Source organism: Peromyscus californicus, unplaced genomic scaffold (genome assembly GCF_007827085.1).
Source record: "Peromyscus californicus insignis strain IS unplaced genomic scaffold, ASM782708v3 Scaffold_12__1_contigs__length_115047231, whole genome shotgun sequence".
Classification (NCBI taxonomy): domain Eukaryota; kingdom Metazoa; phylum Chordata; class Mammalia; order Rodentia; family Cricetidae; genus Peromyscus; species Peromyscus californicus.
Window position 1 is genome coordinate 67228672 of NW_026294413.1, and position 14499 is coordinate 67243170.

Sequence of the window (14499 nt, forward strand, 5' to 3'; positions counted from 1 at the left end):
TGCTGATTCGGACAGCCATGGCTTAAAAGGCAGCAAAGATCAAATAAAAAGACAGCACTGGAGGCTATTGTTTATGGGAGATAACAAGCCACATGTTTTCACTCCCCTAAACAAGTTGTCTGACCCATCTGCACCGATGTGCTTGACCACATGTGAGCAGGAGGTACATAAGCAGGAAATGTGTCAGGATGTATGCTTGCCCCTGATTGGACCTGATGGGAAATGCAGTGACTTATGGGTTTTCCTTCTTAAGTTCTAGGCCATTTCCTGGGAACCTGGATATGGACTTGGCTGGAGCCCATTCACCTGACCAGTATTTAATTAAAGCTTGCTTCAAATTTGGCTTTAAACTGTGGTAGTGATCTTATTCTTGATCAGTGGGATTAACAAGCCTATGAGGGACATTTCATAGTCAATCCAAATGTAACAATAAAAAAATGTAACTCAATGTGGATCATAATCCTAAAGTAAAATTCAAGACCTAGAAAATGTTTAGAAGGTGAAATAGCAGAAACTTTAGATGACCTTTGGCTTGTTGATTTTTAGAATGTGATAACAAACCAAGATCCATGGAAGAATTGCTTGTGACGCCAAGTAACAAGCAGTATATCAGAGCCATAAGAGGAAACATGTGCACCAAGTTGTATTGGCTGGTGACCAGTGTTGGAATTCCTGGCCACTCCCCCAGTTACGTGATCGCACATGCGCTGTCCAGTAGCCAGGCAAGCTGTTTAGTCATTCTAGGGCTTTACGTCCTATGGAATCCGTGGGCTGCGTGATCACATAATCTATGAGCATATGTAACTACGTAAGCCCATATGCATATGTGCAGGGGGAATCCATAAAAATCGGGTCACAGACTCCTCCCCACTCTTCTTCCTCTCTCTCCCTGCACAGTCTTACATAGGCTAAGTTGTCTTTCCCCTAATAAACCTTTTGTTTGTTTTTGTTTTTTCAAGACAGGGTTTTTCTGTGTAGCTTTGGTTAATAAACTCTTATAACGGTCTTGTTGTACCTTATGGCTTTTCTTGCACAGTAAACAGCACCACTTAATGAATAACACAGCACCACATAGTAACTAACAACCAGGACCCCTGAAACAGGCACCAGCCTAGAATACAACTACTAACCAACGACCAACTCCTTCCTATACTGCTCGATCTGTTAGCCTCCCACTGGACTCCTGGGGGAAGACCCAGCGAGCCCCTCCCAAGGACATTGAGACAGTCTCTAATGTTACAATTTTTATTGTTAAATGATTCATCAATCCTGCTTCCATTTATTGTATTTTAAAGGGGCTGATAGCTACACTCAAAAACAACAACAACAAAAAAAAAAACCAACTACATGTCATTATCAGTATCTTTTACTATTTGATTATTTTCTACATAGAAATATGAGAAAGGTAGCCAGGGGGTAGTAGCACATGCCTTTAATCCCAGCACTCGGGAGGCAGAGGCAGAAGAATCTCTGTGAGTTTGAGGCCAGCCTGGTCTACAGAGGGAGTTCCAGGACAGTCAGGCTACACAGAGAAACGTGTCTTGAAAAACAAAACAACAAAAAGAAATATGAGATGTGGTATTGTGTTCCCCAAAATATTGTGTATCCTAATAAATTTATCTGGGGTCAGAGAACAGACAGCCACTAGATACAGAGGCTAGAAAATGGTGGCACTCACGCCTTTAATCCTAGCATTCCAGAGATAGAAATCCCTCTGGATCTCTGTGAGTTCAAGGCCACATTGGAAACAGCCAAGTATGGTGACACATGCCTTTAATCCCAGGGAGTGGTGGTAGAAAGCAGAAAGATATATGAGGTGTGAGGACCAGAAACTAGAGGCATTTGGCTGGTTAAGCTTTCAGGCTTTGGAGCAACACAGTTCAGCTGAGATTCATGCTGGATGAGGACTCAGAGGCTTCCAGTCTGAGGAAACAGGACCAGCTGAGGAACTGGCAAGGTGAGATAGCTGTGGCTTGTTCTGTCTCTCTGATCTACCAGCATTGACCCCAATAACTGGCATCGGGTTTGATCTTATTAATAAGAACTGTTAAGATTCATGCTACAATGAGAAATGTTTAAAATGCAGTTTCACTGGGTTCAGCCTTGATTGCAGTGTAGAATCTGGTGAAGAGAACGGTTGGCTTGGGGCTGAATCCCCAGTAGTTGCTTTGTGGCTGACTCCCAGTCTTTACCCAGCTCGAGCCGTTGGCAGATGGATGGGTACTGCCCGTCTGTTCTTCTGGCCCATTCACTTGCTTTCTTAATGTTCTCAGAAGCCCACGGAATATTCCTAGATTAAAAAAAAAAGTTTCTATTGGTTCAGAATATGTGAAAGGCAATGTGGTACCAAATCTGTAACATTGTATCAGATGAAATGATTCTGTCAAAAAGGAAGATATTTAATAAAGGCAATTCTTGAAATCTGAATAAAGCTCTCTCCCTCTAGCATGGGGCTTTTGAATGTACTCAGTACACTTCTATATGACTCACTTGCCTCACTTCCCAGCTCCCACTGTGCACAGCCCCCCCCCCCCCCCAGACAGTTACAGCCTTTCCCTGCCTCTTTGTTTCCTGTTGTTCCTTTTCAGTGTCCCCGAGGCCCCTGTTTCAATGTCCACTCACTGTCTGGGAGTTTTCAACTTGTCCCAGATACTTGGAGAACACCCAAGAGTCAGCTGTAAAGAGCTACGTCTCCAGTCTTTACACCAAAGTTTTCAAATGTAATTTAATTTATTATGGTGTGTTGGGAGAAGCCTGTGTAAGAAAGCTGTGAACTTACTGTGAACTGTGTATTGGGCAGCATGAAGAATGTTCTTACCACAAGGTGGCTACGCTGAATAGTTTAATGTCAACTTGACACAAGCTAAAGTCATCTGAGAGGAAGGAATGGTAATTAAGAAAATGCCTCCATAAAATCAGGGTATAGGGAAAGAGTTGAATAAATTATGATAAGCTTGAAAACAAGGACATGAAAAGAATACCCTGGTATGTATGTCCATATTATCTCTGTGGGAAAGGCAAAGGCCTGGGAGGAATATTCTTGTCTCTTTCACATGACCAAAGATGATAAGACGTAACACCAGGTATGTTCCCTACTGTACTTGTCTTTGCTTAAACTAATTTGCAACATTACCTCGTGTTTTGTTTGCTTTAATAATAAAAACAAGATAAAAATGAGAAGTGCCTTATTTGCACTTTTTTTTTTTTTTTTGGTTTGTTTGTAGCCTTGACTGTCCTGGAACTCACTCTGTAGACCAGGCTGGCCTTGAACTCACAGCGATCCACTTGCTTCAGCCTCCCATGCACTGGGATTAAAAACATGCACCATCACCACCTGGCTTGTTTATTACATTACTCTGGAATCCCGCTGGGCGGTGCTGGCACACTCCTTTAATCCCAGCACTCAGGAGGCAGAGGCAGGCAGATCTCTATGAGTTCAAGGCCAGCCTGGACAAAAGAGTGAGTTCCAGGAAAGGCACAAAGCTACACAGAGAAACCCTGTCTCGAAAAAACAAAAACAAACAAAAAAGCATGTACCACCACCACCCGGCTTGTTTATTACATTACTCTGGACCCCCAATGCCTGGTACCCTACACAGGTCTTGGAATATTCTTCAATCCTCAGAGACTTAGTCTTGCTGACCATGGGGCAAGCTGACTGTGTGTGTGTGTGTGTTAGTCTTAGAAGTGCACACCTGGCCATGGCGTGAGTATGGAGGTCCAAGGACAACTTTGGAGATTTGGTTCTCTCCTTCCACTGTGTGGATCTGGGGATTGAACTCAGGCTGCCAGGCTTATACAGTAAGCACCTTTACTCACTAAGCCTACCTTTCAACAAAGTTCTTACAAAAAATTCTATTTGGGTGTGGCTCAGTTGGTAGAGACAGGAAGATTAGAAGTTTAAAGTCATCCTCAGCTACATAGTGAGTTCAAGGCCAATTTGAGATACCTAAGACCCGGTCTTAAAAACAAAAATCTTAGGCCGGGCGGTGGTGGCACACGCCTTTAATCCCAGCACTCGGGAGGCAGAGCCAGGCGGATCTCTGTGAGTTCGAGGCCAGCCTGGACTACCAAGTGAGTTCCAGGAAAGGCGCAAAGCTACACAGAGAAACCCTGTCTCGAAAAACCAAAAAAAAAAAAAAAAAAAAACAAAAAAAAAAAAAAAAAAAAACAAAAATCTTAGGCCGGGCGGTGGTGGCACACGCCTTTAATCCCAGCACTCGGGAGGCAGAGCCAGGTGGATCTCTGTGAGTTCGAGGCCAGCCTGGGCTACCAAGTGAGTTCCAGGAAAGGCGCAAAGCTACACAGAGAAACCCTGTCTTGAAAAACCAAAAAAAAAAAAAAAAAACAAAAACAAAAAACAAAAATCTTAGCTGGCATAGTGGTGCACACCTTCAATCCCAGAATTTGGGAGACAGAGGCAGGCAGAGCTCTGTGAGTTCAAGGTCAGCCTGGCCTACATAGTGAATTCCAGACAGCCAAAGTGACAAAGTGAGACCCTGTCTTGAAGAAACATTTATTTTAGCTAGTGAGAAGGTTCATCAGGTAAAGGTACTTATTGACGAGTTTAATGACCTAAATTCAATCCCAAAAGCTGTTCTCAGATTTCCACATGTATGGTATGTTGCACACTCCTAAACACACACACACACACACACACACACACACACACACACACACACACACACAAAATATAAAAGAAATTTGTTGGTTCTATGGGGCAAACTTAGAGATTTTAGATCTTTTCCATCTTCCTGATTTTTTTCTTTGGGGAAAAGGCCATCATGATGTGCTGTGTGGGGTGAGGAGCTGGGTTCATATCTCACTTGACTATGAGATACTGTACAGTGAGGAGCTGGGTCCATGTCTTCACATGACTGTGAGATATTGCACAGCTTTTACTCAGGAGTCAACCAAAGCTAAGTTGAATCTGCTTTGTTCAGTTGGAGCCTCCGACCCACCCCTGCATGGTCCAGAAAGCCCATCTTACCCCATTCCTCCCCGCTCCCTCCCTCCCTCTCTTTCCAAACCCCACCCACTCATAGAGTCTCTGAACAAAGGACAGGTGACAAAAGCCCAGTTCTACATTCTTGGCGACTACTACAGCCCTCCCCCGCCCCATGCCACCAGCCACCCAAGTCCCCACCTAGGCGCTCAGCTTTTGACCATACTGGAGCACAGAACCAGCTTCACCCCTCACCTACAATCTATCAAGTCTCACAGCCTTACTCCGGGTGTTCAGCTTCTCTGGCCTCAATCTCTGGGACCAGTGAACTCGCCCGGATTACTGCTTCAGCAGAGAAACTTACCATTGTGTGGGCAGAAAACCTAAAAATAAAAGATTCTTGTTTTGTTGAGACAGAGTCTCTTTGTTATGTAGCTCTGGCTGTCCCAAACTTGCTATGTAGACCAGGCTGGCCTCAAACTCATAGAGATTCACCTGTCTCTGCCTCCTCAGTGCTGAAATTAAAGGCATGTACCACTATGCCAGGCAGAATATTCTAATATATTTTATTTAATAGTTTGATAGTTTTTCTGTTTGTTTTGGGACAAGGTCCTACTATGTAGCCTGGGCTGGCTTGTAAATCATGACTTCCATCTGTAACCTCTTCAGTGGTGGGATTACAGGAATGTGCCACCATGAGCTGGCTGATACTTTGATATACAGTGTGTGTTTGATATACAGAGTTGCTCAGGACGGCAGGACTGAGCCCAGGTCCCTGTGCACTAGGTGAGTGCTCTGCTGAGCTACATTCCCAGCTTTGCTTCATGTCTTTAAATACTCAGACACAGGCACATAGCTTCTATTTGTATTCTTGCGCCAGGCTGTGCAGTTGTTTGGAACAGACCAACAATTATATTGTAGCTCTTTGAAAAGTTTCTTATTATGGGATTGGGGATTTAGCTCAGTGGTAGAGCACTTGCCTAGCAAGCGCAAGGCCCTCAGCTGGGGGGGGGGGGGGGCGCGGGTTTCTTATTAAAACATTAAAGCACCTGGAGATGAAGGTGTCATCCATCTTTATCAGTGATTTGGCAACCATTCCTTCTTGTTCCAACTTGGAACGAAGAAACTGCAGTACCAGCAATGTGGCAATCAGGTCCAGGAGACAGTCTCTTCCTTTTGTACCTAAAAAAGCAAAGATCTCCTTTACTTCACGTGGTGGTTTGAATGAGAAATGTCCCCCTAGGCTCATTCACATATTTGAACACTTAGTCACCAGATGGTGTTGCTGTTTGGGAGGTTTGGGATGGTTTAGGACAAGGAGTCTCACTGGAGGACTTTGAACACTCTGGAACCATGAGCCAAGACAAACTTCTTAAGTTGCTTCTGGTATTTTAAGCACAGCAACAAAGAAGTAATTAATACACCCTGTGCCTCACATTGTGCCAGTGTAAAGTTCTATTAAAGAATTACACTTCTATTAAGCCAGGTGTGCTTCCTCATGCCTCTAATCCCAGCACCTGGGACGCTAAGGCAGGAGGATTGCCATGACTTCAAGGCCAGCCTGGGTAACATAGTGCTTTCTGGACCAACAGAATTATACTACAATTGAATCATGATATATTAATAGATCATAAAACTCTATACTATTCCAGAATTATGAGACAATACATTTAGGTTGTCAAGCCAATAAAACTAACTCCATATATTCTAAAGGTCCTTAATTAGCGTTTTATTTCAGTAGAAATTGTGAACAATCAGAACATGTATGCCTATCACATTATCTTGATGGCTCTTTGGAGACTGAGCTGCACCCCGAATCTCTCTCCACCACTTGCTGTCTTCAGTAACCAGAGAGGCATGGAGTACGACGAAGAACTTAGTTTCTAGGTTCTTGCTATAAATATCTTGGAGGAAACCTAAACACAGCAGTTAAACGACAGACATACCTGACTATACCAGTGCAGTAAACTCATTCTGACTGTCAGTAACAGACAAATCCAAACCATAGTATAAGTTAGGCATAAGTGGAACTGGTCACTGAGCAGGGGTTACATGCTGTTGTGAGCCACCATGTGGATGCTGGGACCTGAACTTAGGTCCTCTGCAAGAGTAGTAAGTACTTTTTTTTGTTGTTTTGTTTTGTTTTTTGTTTGTTTTTTTTCGAGACAGGGTTTCTCTGTGTAGCTTTGTGCCTGTCCTGGAACTCACTCTGTAGCCCAGGCTGGCCTCAGACTCACAGAAATCCACCTGCCTTTGCCTCCTAAGTGCTGAGATTAAAGGCACGTGCCACCACTATCACTCTGGCAAAATGAGTACTCTTTAATGAGTCTTCTGAAAATGATTTTCAAAATATAACATATGGGTTAGCAGGATGGCTCAGTGGCTAAAGGTACTTAATGCTCAAGCCTGACATGCTTCCTGGAGCCCATTAAAGGTGGAAGGAAAGAACTGACTATAATAGTTGTCCTCTGATGGCCACATGCACACTGTGACATACATGTGACTCTCCCCACATACTGTATATATACAATTAAAAAATAAGTGAACAGAGCTGGAGAGATGGGTCACTGGTCTACAGAGCAAGTTCAAGGATAGCCAGGGCTATACAGAGAAACCTTGTCTTGAAAAATTAAGAAAAAAAATGCTTATTTCATTTTAGGGCTGGGAATATAACTCAAGTGGTAGACTGCGTGGCTACTATACATGAGACCCTCTCCGGTACTTTCAACAAAACAAACTAAAACACTAGATTTAGTCAATTGTGATGGTGCACATCTGTAATCCCTATGTGTAGGAGGCTTCAGTAGTAGATTCTAAGTAGCCAGCCTGGGCTGTATAACGAGACTCTATCACAAAGAAAGAATGTTTAAAATCTTTAATAAAACCCCATTTGCTTTAATATATACTATATACATACATAAACACATAGAAGGGCTGGAGAGATGGCTCAGAGGTTAAGAGCACTGACTGCTCTTCCAGAGGTCCTGAGTTCAATTCCCAGCAACCACATAGTGGCTCACAACCATCTGTAATGAGATCTGGTGCCCTCTTCTGGCCTGCAGGCATACATGCAGACAGAACACTGTATATATAATAAAAAATCTTAAAAAAAATTTTTTTTAAAAAGTTAAAAACAAAACAAAACAAAAACACATACAAGTGTGCACACACATAACTCAGTTAATCCAAAACATCTCAGTCCAGTGTATGAAGACTGGCCTCAAGGTACCATGAAACCAAAGAAAGAGAGGCAGACAGATCCAAGACTACAGAGACTATAATTCATTGGAATTTGATGACCAGGAGACAAGACTAGTTGGATTTCCCCAACCTGAGTCTGAAAGAGAAGTGTCTTTACAGCCTAGAACAAAAGTGACTTTACCTAGCCGAGTAGTGGTGGCACACGCCTTTGATCCCAGCCCTTGGCAGGCAGATCTCTGTGAGTTTGAGGCCAACCTGGTCTACAGAGCGAGATCCAGGACAGGCACCAAAACTACACAAAGAAACCCTGTATCGAAAAACAAAACAAAACAAACAAACAAAAAAAAAAAAAGAAAAGTGACTTTACCTAGATAGATGTATTTGATTTAGCTTAAGCTATGGTAAAGAGGCAGACTCATTTCAGGAGCTAGGATTTGGCTTCAAAACTCAGCAAATCAGTGTCATGGGTTTGCATATTTTTAGTATGTTGGAAAATTATGCGAGAACAACAAAACAAAATCAACAAAGGACTATTCTTGGGTCGTCTTTGGGGCTTTAACTGGGAGACAGCAGAAGGGATGTCACACTCAATCTATATATTGTTGCCTTTTAGCTGTCTTTGTTTTTTTTATTTTTTAAATTTTTTTTATTTTTTGGTTTTTTCAAGACAGGGTTTCTCTGTGTAGCTTTGTGCCTTTCCTGGTACTCGCTTTGGAGACCAGGCTGGCCTCGAACTCACAGAGATCCACCTGCCTCTGCCTCCCAAGTGCTGGGATTAAAGATGTGCGCCACCACTGCCCGGCCTATTTTTAAAATTTTTTTTAAAAAAGATTTATTTATAAATTATCCACCATGACAGAGTAGGTTTCATCCCAGGGATGCAAGGATGGTTTAACATATGAAAATCTGTCAATGTAATACACCATATAAACAAACTGAAAGAAAAAAACCACATGATCATCTCATTAGATGCTGAAAAAGCCTTTGACAAAATACAACACCCCTTTCATGATAAAGGTCTTAGATCAGGAATACAAGGAACATTCCTAAACATAATAAAGGCAATTTACAGCAAGCCAACAGCCACCATCAAATTAAACGGAGAGAAACTCAAAGAGATACCACTAAAATCAGGAACAAGACAAGGCTGTCCACTCTCCCCATATTTTTTCAATATAGTACTTGAAGTTCTAGCTAGAGCAATAAGACAACAAAAGGAGATCAAAAGAATACAAATTGGAAAGGAAGAAGTCAAACTTTCATTATTTGCAGATGACATGATAGTATACATAAGTGACCCCAAAAATTCTACCAGGGAACTCCTATAGCTGATAAACTCCTTCAGTAAAGTGGCAGGATACAAGATCAACTAAAAAAAATCAGTAGCCCTCCTATACACAAATGATAAAAGGGCGAGTAAGAAATCGGAGAAACATCACCCTTTACAATAGCCACAAATAATATAAAATACCTTGGGATAACACTAACTAAACAAGTGAAGGACCTTTTTGATAAGAACTTTAAGTCTCTAAAGAAAGAAATTGAAGAAGATATCAGAAAATGGAAGCATCTCCCATGCTCATGGATAGGTAGGATTAACATAGTAAAAATGGCAATCTTACCAAAAGCAATCTACAGATTTAATGCAATCCCCATCAAAATCCCAACACAATTCTTCACAGACTTGGAAAGAACAATACTCAACTTCATATGGAAAAACAAAAGACCCAGGATAGCTAAAAGAATCCTGTATAATAAAGCAACCTCTGGAGGCATCACCATCCCTAACATCAAGCTCTACTATAGAGCTATAGTAATAAAAACAGCTTGGTACTGGTATAAAAACCAACAAACAGACCAATGGAATCAAATTGAAGACCCTGACATAAATCCACGCACATATGAACACCTGATTTTTGACAAAGAAGCCAAAACTATACAATGGAAAAAAAGAAGCATCTTCAATAAATGGTGCTGGCATAACTGGATGTCAATATGTAAAAGATTACAAATAGATCCATACCTGTCACCATGCACAAAACTCAAGTCCAAGTGGATCAAAGACCTCAACATAAATCCAGTTACACTAAACTTAATAGAAGAGAAAGTAGGAAGTACTCTTGAGTGCATTGGCACAGGAGATCATTTCCTAAATATAACACCAGCAGCACAGACACTGAGCACAACAATTAATAAATGGGACCTCTTGAAACTGAGAAGCTTTTGTAGGGCAAAAGACATGGTCAATAAAACAAAAAGACAGCCTACAGAATGGGAAAAGACTTTCACCAACCCCACATCTGACAGAGGACTGATCTCCAAAGTATATAAAGAACTCAAGAAACTAGACATCAAAATACTGAACAATCCAATTAAAAAATGGGCTAAAGAGCTAAACAGAAAATTCTCAAAAGGAGAATCACAAATGGCTGAAAGACATTTAAGGAAATATCCAACATCCTTAGCCGTTAGAGAAATGCAAATCAAAACGACTCTGAGATACCACCTTACACCTGTCAGAATGGCTATGATCAAAAAACACCAATGACAGTCAATGTTGAAGAGGATGTGGAGCAAAGGGAACACTCCTCCACTGTTGGTGGGAGTGCAAACTTGTACAACCACTGTGGAAATCAGTATGGTGGTTTCTCAGAAAACTGGGAATCGATCTATCTCAAGACCCAGCCATACCACTCTTGGGCATATACCCAAAGAATTTTCAATCATACCACAAAGATACATGCTCAACTATGTTTATAGCAGCACTATTTGTAATAGCCAGAACCTGGAAATAACCTAGATGTCCGTCAACCGAAGAATGGATTAAGAAAATGTTATACATATACACAATGGAGAACTACTCAGTAGAGAAAAACAATGACAGCATGAAATTTCCAGGCAAATGGATGGAACTAGAAAATATCATCCTGAGTGAGATAACCCAAACCCAGAAGGACAAACATGGTATGTACTTACTCATAAGTGGATTCAAGATATAAAGCAAAGAACAATCAGACCGCAACCCACAGAACCAGGGAGGCTATATAGCAGGGGGCACCCTAGGATGACTGTGGCTTATAATAACTTTTGGTTTGACTCAATTACTGGGCAAGCCTCAATCAAACATTTCACTATTAGGATAAGGTTTTATACTATATTAAGCTGATAATAGAAAAATAAATAAATTAAAAAAATTTATTTATTTATTATGTACACAGAAGAGGGTGCCAGATCTCATTACAGATGATTGTAAGCCACCGTGTGGGTGCTGTGAATTGAACTCAGGACCTCTGGAAGAGCAGTCAGTGCTCTTAACCTCTGAGCCATCTCTCCAGCCCCTGTTTTGTTTTTAAAGATTTACTTATTTTTATTTTATGTGTATGAATGTTTTGCCCATATGTATATATGTGTACTATATGTGTGAAATGTTTTTGGAGGCCAGAAGAGGTCATTGAATCCCCTGGAACTGGAGTTATAGACAGTTATAAGATGCTTGTGGGAGCTGGGGGAAAAAACCCATGTCCTTGGCAAAAGCAGCAAGAGTTTTTAACTGCTGCATTATCTCTCCATCCTTGTTTTAATATGGTCTTACTCTGCAGCTCAGGGTGTCTCAAACTCATGGCAATCCTCCTGCCTCAATCACCCCAAGTGCTGGGATACAGGCATGAGCCACCATGCCTGGTTTATTCTTCTTTATGTCTGAATAAAATTTTATTGTGTAGAGTACCGAATTTTTTTTTTTTAACTTTTCAAGACAGGGTTTCTCTGTGTAGTCTTGGCTATCCTAGAACTCACTGTGTAGACCAGGCTGGGATCAATTCAGATCTGACTGCTTCTGCCCCCCAAGTGCTGAGATTAAAGTTGTGTGACACCACTGCCTGGCTGAATTGTCTTTATTCCTGGGCATCTAGGTCAGTTTCATATCTTGGATATTATGAACTGTGCCACAGTAAACACAAAGAGGAAAGCATCTCTGTGGTATGCTGACTTAGCTTCCCTCAGACATACGCCCAGGAGTGGTACAACTAGATTACATAATAATTCTATTTTTAGTTTTTTTTTTTTCAGGAACCATCATATTGATTTCTACAGTGACTCACCAACAGCATATGAGGGTCTGGCCCTGCCTCCATCCTCAATATTTGTTGTTTTCTTTCTTCCTTTTAAAAAACATTTATTTATTTAAATCGAGTATATATGTGTGTGTGTGTGTGTGTGTGTGTGTGTGTGTGTGTCTGTGTGTGTGTGTATGTGTGTGTGTGTTTGTGCATGTGAATGCTGGTGTTGTTGGATGCCTTAGAGCTGGAGTTAAAGCCAGAATTGGTGGCATACACCTTTAATTCCAGCCCTCGGGAGGATCTCTGTGACTTTGGGGCCAGCCTGGTTTATACAGTGAGTTCCAGGGTAGCTGGGATTACAATGGAGAGCTTGTATCAAAACATTAAAAAACAAAATAAAATTAAGAACAGGAGTTAAAGGTAGTCGTCAGCCAGTTGACAAGGGTGCTGGGAATCCAACTGGTGTCCTCTGCAAGAGCTGTTTGTGCTCTTAACCCTTGAACCATCTCTTCAGCTCCTGTTTCTTGATGGAGTGAGGTAAAAAAATCTGCATGTAGTTTTGATTTGTCTTTCCCTGATGCTAAGGCCACATGTTACAGATGGAAGAGCCGTAACGTAGAAAGTGCCAAGGTCTCAAAGTAAATCACTATGTGGAAGAGAATGTCCCTGTTGGCCAATAGGGACATATGTTGTGGTAAAGAAAGTAATTACTAAGCGTGTTAAATTGAGCTTTTGGATAGTGTTATTACTGGCAGGATCTTGTTATGCAGCCCAGACTAGCCTCAAACTCACAGTCCACCTGGCTCAGCTTACCAAACTGCAGGATTACAGGTGTGTGTTACTATTTCCATATTTGGGGTTCTGCAGTAGTTGGTACCATGTCCTCTAATAAAATTGCCTAAATAATACTCTCATCATTGGTAAAGGTATGAGTTTCCTTTGATTGTTAATAAATCTAATTCTAGTAACTGAGTGTGTGGTGCACACCTTTGATCCCAGCACTTGGTAAGCAGAGACAAGCAGATCTCTGTGAGTTCAAAGCCAGCCTGGTCTACATAGAGAGTTCCACAATAGTCAGGGCTTAAAAAAAAACCTAATTCTATTCACATGTAACTTACTATTAAATGAATGCACTAGTTTACAAAATAATTTATTACAATTAGGAGTTTGCCTATAAATGACTGGAAAAATGAAGGAGCATAATAACTTAATTAACTGAAAAAACAGTGACTTACCTAGAGATCGAATGCCTTTTTCTTCAAGAAAATTGCGTAGAACATTTACATTAAGTTTTAATATAAGTCCTAGTTCTGGTGTCAATTTCCAAAAACCATCCTGTAAAATTAAGAAAAAAATTACATTGTTAATCATAGTTCTATATCATACAGTATTTTTCTTTTTCTTTTCTTTCTTTTGGTTTTTTCAAGACAGGGTTTCTCTGTGTAGTTTTGATGCCTGTCCTGGAGCTTGCTCTGTAGACCAGGCTGGCCTCGAACTCACAGAGATCCGCCTGCCTCTGCCTCCAGAGTGCTGGGATTAAAGGTGTGCGCCACCACTACCCAGCCAAGACCATTCTTTTCTACATCGTGCATTCTGGGCCAGTCAGAGATATAGTATGAGACCTTGTCTCAAAAACAACACAGATGGGGTTGGAGAGATGGTTCAGCGGTTAGGAGCACGGGCTGCTTTCCCAGAGGATCTGGGTTCAATTCCCAGCAACTACATGGCAGCTCACAACCATCTACAACTCCAATTCCAGGAGACCTAGTGTCCTCTTCTGTCATCCTCAGGTACCGGGCATGCACATAAATAATTTAACATTTTTATTAGTGTGTGTGTGTGTGTGTGTGTGTGTGTGTGTGTGTGTGTGTGTGTGTGTTTGAAGGAGATCATATGCAGGCATGCATACAGTGTAGTGGAATACGCGGGTGCACATGTATATAGTGTAGAGGTCGGAGAAAAGCTTTTGGAAGTGAGTTCTCTTTCCACGGTGGGTCCCAGGGATTGAACTCAGGTTGTTGGTTGGGCTCCTGTGTCAAGCACTTTTACCCACTGAGCCAGCTCACTGGCTCCTAAAACACATAAAATAGTTATAAAAAATAAATAATTATTTTTTCCCTGAGATGACAAGGTTTCTCTGTGTAACAGCCTTGGCTGACCTAGAACTCGCTCTGTAGACCAGGCTGGCCTTGAACTCACACAGATCTGCCTGTCTCTGCCTCCTGAGTGCTGGGATTCCACCACAATTGTCTATAAATAATTTTTTTTTAAAGTGGAAAGCAACTGAGGAAGACA

At 41.5% G+C, this 14499-nt stretch overlaps 1 protein-coding gene across 1 annotated transcript in view; it reads right to left on the bottom strand.

Annotated features, from left to right (window-relative positions):
* Nucleotides 1-1231: 1231 nt before the first annotated feature.
* The window catches only part of Parp4 (poly(ADP-ribose) polymerase family member 4), a 95708-nt gene continuing 82440 nt past the window's right edge, over nucleotides 1232-14499 (bottom strand). The window contains 3 exon segments of the mRNA XM_052733125.1: nucleotides 1232-2290; nucleotides 5995-6127; nucleotides 13440-13539. Of these exon segments, the coding sequence (XP_052589085.1) occupies nucleotides 2098-2290; nucleotides 5995-6127; nucleotides 13440-13539 (426 nt within the window). The 3' untranslated portion in view covers nucleotides 1232-2097.